We start from the raw sequence: 13,719 nt of genomic DNA, 5'->3' as shown, positions 1-13,719 counted from the left end.
AAGCAGTTGAAACAGCATCCAGTGGAGGGAAGTATCAGCCCATTTTACATAACAACACCTGCCATGCTTCTCTCCAGTTTCCCTGCTCTCTAGCCATGTACTTGTTATATGTTTGGAATGCTACATGCTGTATGATGCTATGTTAACACAACAGCCCATCTGTCTGCCTGTGCCACAGGGGCTGGTAACCTCTATAATGCATTCAAGGTTGCTCCCCATTGCATCATCACTTACTTTCAACACCCTTTTACCTGCTCCAGCTCCAAGGGGCAGCCTGCAGGAGCAGGAAAGTGACAGGCTGTGCCATACCTTTTACACCATGAAATCTGTGAGGAGGTCAGTCAGCAGTTGCATTATGTAAGCACTACATACTTGGAGCCTTTAAAGTTATGACTGGCTTGGATCTAAAGCTGAAGAAAAAAAATCCTGCAAGCTATAGACCACCATCAAATTAAGGTATTTCCTTTGGATAGTTTTCCGTTGTCAACAGTTTAACTCCATTAAGCTACTGTTGCTACTGGTTGGCATGAGCAAGAGCAGAGCTACAGCGGAATAGCACAGGGAGACACAGAGTCAGAAAAACGAATGCTATCAGAGAACCTTTCTCATAATACATGGCAAATTCACCCAAATCCCACAGAGATGTGCAGGCGTACTGGATGGGAGGAGTACGTGCAGAGCGTGTGCAATACTAGCAAATTCATTGATCTGTCTGGGCTCAAGAGTAAGTGCTTGTGGGACATAATAAACTTAGGCAAACAGATCCCTTTTCAGGAGGTGTTATACTGCTTGCTCTGTGTGTTTTCTACATTGCAAAAAATTCTTTTGAGTCTATTTTCAGAAATAAATTTCAGGCTTCATTTTATCTGCATAACAAACAATGGCTTTTTTGTTGTTGTTGTCGTTCCACATCAACAGATTCCTTAGCCCCTCCGATCAAGCAGAAAGCTCGTTTTAAAATTAAAGATGCAAAGTGCCACTTACGGCCCCGCAGCAAGGAAAAAACAAAAGATGCTGGGAAGCAGGCTGTGTTAGGTACGTGGCTTCTTCTAACACATAAACAGCTTTGTAACTTTTTGCTTGTTTGTTTGCTTGCTCGCGTAATTTGTTTTCACATCCCAGTCTTTTCATATTTGGATTTGAATTTAAGATCAAGTCAAGTTCCACACTGTAGCTGGACAGTGCCATGAGTTTGAATACAGCAGTGTTGAGATGTCATGAGTTGCTTTGAAAATAATCTTTGTCCAAAACTACATGAATTTGGAATTAAGCTGATCCTTTTTCTGATGGAATGGCAGAAATATCTTGAGACAAAATGCTATGACCAATGCAGTTACAAGAAATAATGTTGTTTTTTTCCAACCTAAGTTTATAAAAGAAAGCGTATACTAGAAAAAGCTATTAGTCATCTGTGTTATATTGGATTAGTATCCGTTGCCGCAGTAAGACAACCCCTAAATGGGAAAGTTATACTCAAAATCTGATTTTACATAGCCTTAAATCATATGCTAAGCCAGAATGAGTAGTTATGCTGTGAGAAGAAAGATTTAGAAGAAGATTTAGACATAATTGCAACAAATCTGAAATGTAAATAAAAAAGGATTTATTAGGCTGCATCAAAGCATTTAAATGTTATAAAAAAAAAAAAAACACATGACAGTAATGTTTGGGGCTCCATTATTGCTATCTTTTAAATTCATTTTTAAGGCTAAATACATTTAAACAGATTTTCATGACATTTATTTCTTGTCCTCCATCCCCTTGATACAATGGAGTAGATTAAACAATTAAAGAGTACATTTTTGCTGTGCATTTCCACAGCCGAAATATCTGAAGTTCAATATTAACTTGTTGCTTAGAGGAACTTACAGAAGATGTCTTCTGGTGTTACATTCTGTGTTGTGAGTCTGTCTTACCACTCATGCTAGCAAGAAGTCAAATGAATGCTGAAGAGATTTTGAGCAAGAGATTGCTCAAAGAGATAGAACACCAGTTAGTAGTTTCTTGAGGCCCACACTTGTGGTTTAGTCCCAGGCCTGCCATTCAAATGAATTTGTGAAACCTGACTCTCTTGCTTGGCATAACCACAAAATGACTGGATGTAGTATTGCAGCTCTTACCTGATTTCTCTAAATAGTTTCCTAATCCTTACACAGAAAAGATACAGGAAATTACAGGCACTATAGGTAACACTAAGCAGCTGAGCATCACCGCATCAGTGCTTTTGCCTCCTGCTTTCACCAACAAAAGGATCAAAGTGTCTAACTGCATGTGAAATGTTACGAAACCTGTCAGTGCATTAATAATAACGCAGCTGAGATATTGCTCATTAGCCTGTCACTTGCTGCCTTGCTACTTGATTTCTTTTTTTGTGTGGTTTCTCTCATGAAAGGAGGTCAATTCCCTTGTACAGACAACTGCCAGGTGACTTTTGTGAATCTCAAGTGTGATTCCTCCAAGAAAAAGCGCCGGGGCCGCAAGTCACCATCAAAAGAAGTGTCCCACATCACTGCAGAGTTTGAAGTGGAGATGAAGTCAGAAGAAGTCTCAGGTTTGTGAAAGATCTCTGAGTCTACAGAGAGAAACCATAATTCGATTCCTTAGTGTGTTGTTAGAATCTCTTTAATGCTATTTCGTCAAGCTGCCGTGTGAAATTTATAGCACCAGCTTCATTCAGCAGCCTTTCCAAACTCAGTTTCCAAGATTTATCAAAAGGAATTAGGTATGAAATTAAGCCAAGGAACAAAGATTGGACCTACAGCAAAATTCCCTCAAGTCTTGGAGCTAAGTCTTGTATTTTAATTTAGCCTGATTTCCTCAGACAACTGAAGTGCTAATTGATGCACAGAGAATGTAAGGATTAACTAGAAGTTTTGTTACACTGACCCTAAAAATATCCTCCAATATGTAAGTTGCTGAAACTTCAGTCTGAGAATTGAACATTTTTATGACACATTTGATTAATTCATGTATTCATAACAAACTTCGGGAAGAAAAAGAATTGCTGCAAGTTATTCATGAGGTAGGATATTATGCTGTAAAATTCAGCCAAAGAAAATGTAGGTTGAATTCTATAAACATGTCAGTCTTCAAAGGCAGATTTCTTAACCTGTGAGGGTTTTCTCAGTAGCCAGGTAGTTCAAATGGCCAATTGTGCTAAAAAGCACTTTTCTTTGTGTCACTTATGTATTTTGATCAGAAATGTGGGGAGAAATCCTAATCAGCTGAGCGGACTGAGAAAATTCAGAAATGGTGGAGGTGTCTGACAGGACACCTGTGTGGAAATACAATGGAGTGGGAAATTCACCCTTCCTCTAATGGTGCACAAAAAAGCAGAGTACAGCATTGTTGTGCAGTGCTATCCTTGATTCTTCTGTCTAGACTAGGTGATTTCTGCAGCCCTCTGCCTGTGCACTCACTATAACCAGATGTCTTAGTGATTGAGATACCAGTGCTCCACACTCACTTGCAAGCCATGCTGCTCAGTTTGATGGACATCGGTGTACTACTGGTGGCCCCATAAAAGGGCTGATTTTAAATACAGTGAGCTGCTTCTACAGTTTATATGGAGAAGGCAATGAAGCAAAGAGAGGAGTCATAGCGTACTGCAGGCTGAGCTTTTTGTTCAGCACCTCTTTTAAGCATCAATCTCAATTGCTTCTAGTTTTCTTATCGTTTCCCATCTAGACACCTGTAACATTGACTGTGTTCGGAAAAGGATGGAGCAGAAGCTGCAAACTGCAATCAAAACATTGAGGAAATCTATTAATAAACAGCAATTTTACATTCAGTTTTCTGGGACAGAATATGAAGTGGCTCAGAAGCCAGCTAAAGCTACTGAAGGGCATGAAGCTTGCAGTACAGGGCAAGTGCTGCAGGACGGGAAATGTGGTAAGTCCCCATCAATTCCATTCAGCCATACCCAAAAAAACACATTGCCACAGTATGCTGACAACTATTTCCCAGTTACTCCCAGTATCCAATGAAAATACATGTACGGTTCTGTGAAACAATGAAATAGCATTTGCCTAGATGCTGTATATTTAGTTCGAATTTGCCTCTCTTATTTCTCTTCATCACCAGGTAGTTTGTGACCTATATGTATATTTATATTTAACAATCAAGAAAGTCCAATTAAAACAAAAAAAAGAAGAAGGAACGATCTATAGAAATCTATTTTAACTTTGTGTGAAGCACCTAATTTCTTTAAGATTCTTCCACGGTTACTAGGCTGCAGTGCTAAGGCGATAGTGCAAAACTACTAGTGCAGTTCTCAGCCACTAGCAAGGTTTCTTATCACTCGAAGTCACATTTTCAATATCTCTTTCTCCAGCTGCTTTTAGACACCAAGTCATTTACAAGCAAAAAGGAGTTAAGAGCGGATCTGAGAGATGCCTCTAATGAGTTGTTTCTGAGGCCTTTTTCATCACGTAGGAAGAGTGATTTAGAAGCAGTTATTAAAAGGCTGCTGCTGTTAGTGTCTAGAAGCCCATACATGTTAACTACTAATATCCAGCAGAGAAAAACCTTTCATGTAATTGTGACCTGTTACTATAAAAGAGTACACTAATTCATTTGTATACTTAAAATGCCTTCCAGTTGGGCTATTTGAGTGTCAAGAAAAATAAAACATTACACTGCCCCCAGAGATATCACCAGAACTGATTACAGGAGACAGATTTTCTGCTTCGGCACAGTAGAATGCCATTTAATAGGTTAAATAATAGAAGAAGGACCTTGCTTGCACTGATGTAATTTGATTGCAGATCCCAGATGGTCCTCTTTACATCAGGTGAGGATCCTTGCCTAATGCATGCAAAAGTACCACTAATGATATCAGGACTATAAAGATCCGTCTTCTCTAAATGTTTAACATATAGGAAAATGATGTGATCAAAATCGAAGTCCTTATGCAGATTCCTCTTTTCTTTTCTCAGTTACCTGCAGCACGGGCACCTTTTATAGCGGAGAACATAATCAGTGCGTTCCTTGCTCACCAGGAACATACCAAGACACAGAAGGTCAACTTACCTGTGAGCCTTGCCCAAGTAATGATGGACAGGGAGTAGCGGGCGCCCGGAATGTGTCAGAATGTGGAGGCAAGTTTGATGTGATTGTAAAAGGATTAGATGTTGCCACACAGCCTGTGAGGTGTGGAGGCTAAAAGAGGGGAGAGCCATCCACACTTCTGTCTTGTAAAGGTAACAGAAGAGATCTCTGTGCTCTTACAAGCAACATACAAAATGTTTTGGCTTGTTCCATTCACTGACATGCTGACATTGCCAATTGAAGGTGGGACCTGCTGCAGCAAGGTTATGGTATGAAAATGAACAAGCCAAGCAAAGCTCCTTACTTCGTGTCAGGTATGGAGTCTGAACAGACATACCTCAACTTGTAAGGACTCATCAGGTATATTGCAACCCAGAGGGATAGTTTACTTTGGGCTGGTATTGGTGAGTGTAATGAACCTGCTGATTTAAGCGTTTGTATGAGGTGCAGTTTACCTGGTTTCATTGGCAGCAGTTGTAACTTTGAGATAGTCCTGCTGCAAGGGTCTGTACCTGGGTTCAGAGTTAATGACTGTGTCAGTGCTGTATGAATTCACTGCAGCTTTTGACAAGTGGCACAGCATCTCTGACTCAACCTCGTTATATATGAATTGGATTACGATGGTAATCTCTGGTTTCAGAAGAGAGCTGCAAAGTTCAGTTTGTAAATGCTTCTGTTGTAAGTTGTTCAAGATATATCACTGTTGATTATTTCATCTCCATTATTTCACTGCAGATGAGCAAAATCTAGTAGCTTTTTTCCTTAGAAAGAAATCTGTCCTATCTGCTTTGCCAGTTTTGACTTTAAAACTTATCCATATAATTTACATTAATGCTTACATCGAGGATATCTAGAGTGAGCACACAATGAATGACACTTGAGAAACTGCCATTTCTCTTCATTCACTGAATTTAAAAAAAGAAAAAAAGTCCAGTGTCTCCAGTCAAACATATGGTAGATTTTGCTGATATGCAGGAACTATCGTTGAAAAAACACTTGAAATGCCTGTACATCGTCATTACGTTGACTTTTGTTTGAACAAAATCCAACAAGAATACATTATCAGAGTTTAAAGAATGCTGATATAGTATACTGACCAAAGTAACACAACAGTTAGTAGGAAAAGGTTTCTTTATTTCACCTTTGGCAACAGCTCACTTCTATATACATCCTCAGGTAACGACTGAGACGTATTAGTGCTGAAAGCAGCAAGCATTTAGCAGTATGAAAACACAATGGTACCTCTTCTTTGAAAGGATATCCATAAGCCACATTTCACACATTCTTAATTTTTCATTGAAATCCAGACCCACGTCCATTCATTAACTACGTTCACTTTACAGTTCAGTGACCAGTTGGACCAGACCAGGAGGATATTTTTGCTATAAAAAATAAGTGCAGAACTGTCTTCAAATTAGCAGTGTTATGTCTCTGATGTCGATGTCACATCACCCAACTTGTACAGTCATATTCTAGCCAGGTGGGAGGGGGACATGACAAAATCCCAGAGATACTGATCCCAGTAGTGTCTGTAAGAGTTATACTTTTGTAGGAACTTTGGCTTGAACTTTGCTTTTGCTCAGGATTTCTTGTCCATCCTGAGCTCCAATTACTCAAGATGCTGGACACCCCCAACATTTCCCAGTGTCAGGGTTTATAAAACGCCCCAATCCCACGTAGAGCTCTCAAAACCTTCAGGTTTTCAAGCCAGTTTTTTCTGTCTGCTCTTCAATTCTTATGGAAAATGAGTTACAAAGTATTGCTATTAGGCATCCTCAGGGAACACCTAACACATGTCAGAGTGCTGATCTCCTTGCTGGAGCGGCGTGAAGATTCTCAGGTGAAAGGCTCAGTGAAAGTATTATAAAAACATCTTAATAGGCCCTTTCTGAAAAAGGAAATTTAGAAAGAAACATAGATAGAAAGGAGCTCATTAAGAAACTAGTCCTAATCGCTGGCCCTGTTTTTAGGGAATAGTTACAAGAACAATAGAGATGCAGGTAAGATTAGAATTTGATCCGCAGCTGTCCTGCAGTCACTATTTTAAGGCAAAAGAAGCATTGCCAACTATGAGCTATATTTTGGCTCACTAACACAGATGATCATTTTCATTTCTAGGGCAGTGTTCTCCTGGACACTATTCGTCAGATGGTTTTAAACCTTGTCGAGTCTGTCCTCTCGGTACATATCAACCTGAACCAGGAAGGACACTCTGCTTTCCATGTGGTGGAGGGCTTGTGACCAAGTACGAAGGTGCTGTTTCTTTTCAAGACTGTGAAACCAAAGGTGAATTTCATATCTTTCCGTGATTCATTTTCCTGCTGCTTGCCCTTTTATTTGTGAGCTTCGATACTAACAGACTTCTAAAGTCTCCAAAACGAACATAGTCACTGCATATAGGAACACTGTGTGTGATAAAATTAAATGTCCGGGCAATCTGTAAACTAGTCGTGATCTCCCAAGGTTGTGGAGACTGAACAATATTTATTGTATTTGGAATTTACCACAGACACATACAGTATTTGCTTTGCAGCTGGGAAGTAAATCAGCTTCATTGCATGGCAGGAAATCAAACCAGCTTGCATCAGAGAATGGTTTAGCCTTCCATTGCTGCCTGGTTTTATTTTCCAAATTAGAAAAACAAAATACTACAGAAATTGTATGAAGTTAAGGATTCTTTACCAATGATCTGGGCAACAACTGTAAGTACGGAATGTGCTGCTTGTCCTGTAATGACAACTTCCAATGCAAACGCTGAAGAAGGAGTCTGCCCAAACTTATTTTGGCTTACTTATTTGAATTACATGCTGATCCTGGCAAACATAGGAACTTCCCTCTTGCTATTGTGAAAGACCTTTTTGTTGTTGAGGCAGATAGGTATCATCTTCCATTTTTTATTAGCTCATGGGAAACCTCCGTATCAAATACAGTGAGAGTTACTAGTTCACCAGTCTTCAGAAGAGAATTCTAGTTAGAAAGTCCTTTGTAATTGGAAATACTGCGAGCTTATGTCCTTTTTGGGGCATTGTGGGTTATGTCTGGAGTAGAGGGAAAATGTCTCTGCAATGAAAACTGTTACTTTCTGAAAATAATGTGGTTCATACTTTGCAGTTCATTGCTCTCCTGGACACTACTACAACTCCACAACACACAGATGTATCCGATGCCCTGTAGGAACTTATCAGCCTGAGTTTGGTCAAAACTACTGCATCACCTGCCCTGGGAACACAAGTACAGATTTTGATGGCTCCACTAATGTTACACACTGTAAAAGTAAGTTGCATTTATATTAGCTGTGAGGTGAAGCATGTCTTTGGTTCTGAACCACAACTTGAAGGTTCATTTGTCAGGTTGCACTCTTGTATTTCCCAGTTAGCACGTATCTGCTGCCACATGGAACAGTAAAAACTGAAAGCAATGAGAACAAAACCTGGAAAACTATCGTTTGATGCATTTAATTGTTTTAGCATTAATGTCATTTCATAGAGTGCCAGCTACAGGTTAAAACTATTGAGCTTTCAGATTCCCAGAGTTTTGCAGTGATGCATATTTCTGTCTCTGTAGAGCACAAGATCTTCTATGAGAGCAACTGCTACTAGTCGTTATAAAGTACTAGGAGACACAGTCATGCATACTGCAAATGCCAGATAATTGCTTATGACAGTGAAATCTTCTCATAGGCATTTTTGCAGTACTCAACCTTCTGTCTTAAATTACCATTTTAAACATCTCCAAGGATTCCTGTCTAGTTGTATTTGATCTTTTGTGAACTGCTGCTTCTTTAAACTACAGCTTTCTTTCATCCCTAACATGCAAACTTAAGAGAAGCTCTCTATAATAGTTAGGTAATGTCGTGTTAAATATTCCTGTGTACAGCTGCCATAAGTTTTTATTCTTATTAAGCCATTGTTTCTAATGTAATTTGAATATATTAGTTATTCTCAAAGAATTTGAAGAAGTTTTGATTATTTTCCAATAAATTAAACCACTGATGTCACTTTGCTGGCTTGGATATTTTCTGTTTTCAGTCCAGTTTCTGACCTTGCAGAATTTTTTGATTAAGAAAATATTTCAGTGTATTCCTGCTTTTACACAGTTGTGTAGGCCTGGAAAGACCAAGTTAAATAACTCAGTGAATCACACTCGTGGCAAATTCAATAGGAGTTTTGAATACTCAGAAAATAATACTTCCGTGTATCGATTGAGGTTCTTTAATAAGTTGCTTCATTTAAAACAAAGCAAAGTAAATCCATAATCAAGGTAAGGTTGCCTATTAGGATCATCACATGCATTCACAGTATCACAGTACACCTAAACCAAGGTAAAAACCACATGAAGTTCAGTCAGAAAAGTTAACTTTTTGTCATCATGGCCTCAGTGGTAACCACTGTGTGAGTGCCTTCATAATGGGATTCTGTTTACTTACCTGTTGGTTTCTTAATCAAATATCAAAGCAGTCAGAATGGAGGGTCATCTTACACACTGGAGATTATGGTCGTGCAAATCAGTTGCAATCAGCTCTGTAGGCTGACTGTTGCTTTAAGGGCTTTCAGTGTTCAACAAGGAAGCAGCTGAAGAATGTATCGGTTTCGAAACAGGTGAGGAGAAGTATAGGCTTGCTCTTGACAGAGCTAGAGAAGCAGCTCGAATTATCTCATCAGCTAACACAAATGCTAATTTATGTTCCTGCGCAGACCAGCACTGTGGAGGAGAACTTGGTGATTATACTGGCTATATTGAATCGCCCAACTATCCTGGAGACTACCCAGCTAACGTTGAATGCATTTGGAATATAAATCCACCTCCAAAGAGGAGAATACTCATTGTTGTGCCTGAGATATTTCTCCCAATAGAAGATGAGTGCGGTGATGTTTTAGTAATGAGGAAAAGTGGTAAGTTGTCAGACATGGGTTATATAAATATTTATTGCAAACAGTCTGAGTGGAAAGTTCATACTGAAGGGGTGATTGTCCTCAACTTCCAGTGTTTCTAAAAGGACTATTGAATGAACTGGCACGGCAAGTTAAAACAGAACACTGTACCAATAACAATTAACATATTAATTATTCAGGAGTCTTGGCTGAATCACAAAGCAGTGAATGGTCTTTTGTCTAGCCCAGTTATCATGTGGAATACATCACTGCCATTCTAGAAGTCAATGCAGTAATGCTAAGTTAGATTAGGAGAGGTATCTCCTGACACCTGTACAAATTATTCTCTTACTTATCCTTTGTGAGTAAATGCTGCAATTATTGCTAAATCTTTGCCACGGCACAGGGCAGGTACACCCGACACCTTCAAGAAATCCAAGTTTTCCCAACTTCATGTGGAGCAGGTATTGTATTCTTTCTTTGATTGCTCCTGAAGCTAAGACACCATTATGATACACCTCTCCTGCAGTCCTTTATAAGTATCCAGCTTCTACTGATCTGTAGTTAAATTTCCAATAGGGACCAAACATGAAAGGCAATTGTTGATATGGAACTTTGCTTAAAACAGAGTATTTTCTACATCTTTTGTATGAAAGAAAGACATGGGAAATTACAGGCCAGTGAGTCTCACCTCAGTACCTGGGAAGAGCAGAGCCTTCTGGAAGAGATGTTAAGGCACATGAAAGATTAGGAGAGGATCTGAGACAGCCAGCATGGCTTCACCAAGGGCAAATCTGGTGGCGTTCCATGATGGGGTGACAGCATCAGTCACTCCTTCAAAGGAGGGGCAGTTGATGTCATCCACCTGGACTTGCACAAGGCCTTTGATGTGGTCCCACACCACATCCTTATCTCTAGATTGGAGAGATATGGATATGGATCAGACCCTCTACATAGAGAGGTCTGCTGCCTCCCGGGTGCCCGGGTTAAGGATGTAAGGATGAAGCTTCCTTCTCTAGTCCACCCCTCTGACTACTATCCCCTATTAATGTTCCAAGTTGGTAGTGATGAGGTAGGCAGAACTTCCATGAGGACTCTGAAAAAGGATTTCAGAGCTTTGGGGCGACAGGTAAAGGGTTCGGGAGCACAAGTTGTGTTCAACTCTATCCCACCTGCTTCAGGGAAGAATGAGGGATTCAATATAATGGGCCAACAGATCAATACCTGGCTCCGAGCTTGGTGTGCCCGGCAGGGGTTTGGGTTTTTTGACCTTGGGTTCCACCGGTCAAAAGGGATCTTAAGGAGAGAATTGGGTAGGTTCATCCAGAGGGCTTTAAACTAGTTATGAAGGGGGGTGGGGCAGTAGCTGGGGTCACCAAAATGGAAACTGCATGCAATGTCCCTGTGCTTGCAGGAGAGGGGTATGCTTCTAAACCCCTAAGGTCTTGGCCCTTGGTGAAGGAGGAGGATGACTTGCCTCCTTGTAGGAAAAACACGAGGGCTGGTGTTAAGCTGGTGGCTGTGGAAACGCCTAATAGTAGTCACAAGGCTATTAGGGCTGCTGCTGATCGCAAGGAGGCCAAGCTCAGGTGCCTTTATGCTAATGCACGCAGCATGGGTAATAAACAAGAGGAGCTGGAGGCCATTGTTTGTTCAGAAAATTTTGATATAGTTGCCGTCACTGAAACGTGGTGGAATGACTCCCACACATGGAGTGCAGTGATTGAGGGCTACCAACTTTTTAAAAAAAATAGGCTAGGTAGGAAAGGTGGTGGTGTAGCTCTCTATGTTAAAAAAGATTGTGAATGCGTGGAAATCAATAATGATGATGACAGGGTTGAAAGCTTATGGATCAGAATAAAAACCAAGGCCAACAATACCGATGTTATTGTGGGAGTTTGCTACAGGCCACCTACCCAGGATGATGAGGTGGATGAGATGCTTTATAGGCAATTGGGGGAGGTCTCAAGGTCACTCCCCCTCATTCTGGTGGGGGATTTCAACTTCCCAGACATCTGCTGGGATTACAATACAGCAGACAGGGAACAGTCTCGGAGGTTCCTAGAGTGTGTGGGAGATAACTTCCTGACACAGTTGGTGAAGGAGCCGACGAGGGGAAACAAAACTCTGGACCTGCTGTTTGTTAACAGAGATGGTCTGGTGAGGGATGTAAAGGTTGGAGGCCGTCTGGGACAAAGTGATCATGAAATGCTAGATTTCTCGATCCTTGTCGAACCGCGGAGGGGAGTCAGCAGAACTGCCACCTTGGACTTCCGGAGGGCGGACTTCAACCTCCTCAGGACTATGGTTGAGAGGGCCCCCTGGGGAGTATCTTTGGAGAGTGTGGGAGCCCAGGAAGGTTGGGAATACTTTAAGGAAATTGTCCTAAAGGCGCAGGAGCTGACTGTCCCAAAATCGCGAAAGATGAGCCGACGGGTGAGGAGGACGGGCTGGCTGACCAGAGACCTTTGGCTTGATCTAAAGAACAAAAAGAGAGTTTACGGTCTCTGGAAGAATGGGGGAGCTACTTATGAGGATTACAGGTTTGTAGTGAGGCTGTGCAGGGAGAAAATTAGGAAGGCCAAGGCGCAGCTAGAACTGAGCTTGGCTTCTAAGGTTAAGGAGAATAGTAAATGTTTTTATAAACACATCAATACCAAGAGGAAGGCTAAGGAAAATCCCCATCCCTTGTTGGATTCTGAGGGCAACTTGGTCACTGAGGATCGGGACAAGGCTGAGGTACTTAATACCTTCTTTGCCTCGGTCTTCAATAGTTATGCTTGTAACTCCCTGGGAACGCAGCCCCCTACACTGGTAGACGGGAAGGGGGAACCAAAAGAGCCTTGCGTGATCCGTGATGAGATGGTCCTGGATCTACTTAGAAAGCTGAATGTTTATAAGTCCATGGGGCCGGATGGGTTGCACCCTAGAGTTCTGAGGGAGTTGGCGGATGTGGTTGCCAAACCACTGTCCATAATTTTTCAGCAGTCTTGGCTGACTGGGGATGTCCCGGTGGATTGGAGACTGGCAAATGTGACGCCTATCTTCAAAAAGGGCCGGAAAGATGATCCTGGCAGCTACAGGCCCATCAGTCTCACCTCGGTGCCTGGGAAGGTTATGGAAAGGATAATCTCAGGTATCATCATGGACGAACTAAAGGTCAGCCATGGGATCGGGCCTAGTCAGCATGGGTTTATGAATGGTAGATCCTGCCTGACTAACCTGATTTCATTCTATGACAAGGTGACCCGCTTAGTAGATGAGGGAAAGGCTGTCGACGTGGTCTACCTGGACTTCAGTAAGGCCTTTGACACTGTCCCCCATAACATTCTGGTAGAGAAGCTGGCTGCCCGTGGTTTGGATGGGTGCACGCTCCGCTGGGTGAAGAACTGGTTGGATGGCCGGGCCCAGAGAGTTGTGGTCAATGGAGTGGAATCCAGTTGGCGGCCGGTCACAAGTGGCGTCCCCCAGGGCTCGGTGCTTGGGCCGCTTCTGTTTAACATCTTCATTGATGATTTGGATGAGGGGATTGAGTGCACCCTCAGTAAGTTCGCAGACGACACTAAGCTGGGAGGGAGTGTTGATCTGCCTGAGGGGAGAAGGGCACTACAGAGAGACCTGGATAGACTTGATCGATGGGCCAAGGTTAATGGAATGAGTTTCAACAGGGCCAAGTGTCGGGTCCTGCATTTTGGTCATAACAACCCCAGGCAATCCTACAGGCTTGGGGAGGTGTGGCTGGAAAGCTCCCAGACGGAAAGGGACCTTGGTGTGCTGATGGACAGTCGGCTGAATATGA

General features: G+C 41.8%; 1 protein-coding gene across 4 annotated transcripts in view; it reads left to right on the top strand.

Moving 5' to 3' along the window:
- SCUBE1 (signal peptide, CUB domain and EGF like domain containing 1) overlaps window positions 1–13,719 on the top strand; it is a 200,471-nt gene that overhangs the window by 180,266 nt on the left and 6,486 nt on the right. For 2 of the 4 annotated variants that reach the window (XM_072329372.1, XM_072329353.1), the window contains 7 exons: window positions 919–1,035; window positions 2,393–2,551; window positions 3,688–3,891; window positions 4,938–5,099; window positions 7,168–7,335; window positions 8,161–8,322; window positions 9,744–9,941. In XM_072329372.1, the coding sequence (XP_072185473.1) occupies window positions 919–1,035; window positions 2,393–2,551; window positions 3,688–3,891; window positions 4,938–5,099; window positions 7,168–7,335; window positions 8,161–8,322; window positions 9,744–9,941 (1,170 nt within the window). The remainder of the gene's footprint in view (window positions 1–918; window positions 1,036–2,392; window positions 2,552–3,687; window positions 3,892–4,937; window positions 5,100–7,167; window positions 7,336–8,160; window positions 8,323–9,743; window positions 9,942–13,719) is intronic. The other 2 variants (XM_072329380.1, XM_072329364.1) reach the window with 1 other exon arrangement.

The sequence above is a fragment of the Excalfactoria chinensis genome, chromosome 1 (genome assembly GCF_039878825.1).
Source record: "Excalfactoria chinensis isolate bCotChi1 chromosome 1, bCotChi1.hap2, whole genome shotgun sequence".
Taxonomy (NCBI): domain Eukaryota; kingdom Metazoa; phylum Chordata; class Aves; order Galliformes; family Phasianidae; genus Excalfactoria; species Excalfactoria chinensis.
The sequence above is the reverse complement of the archived record's forward strand: the minus strand, read 5'-3'. Positions and strand labels throughout refer to the sequence as shown.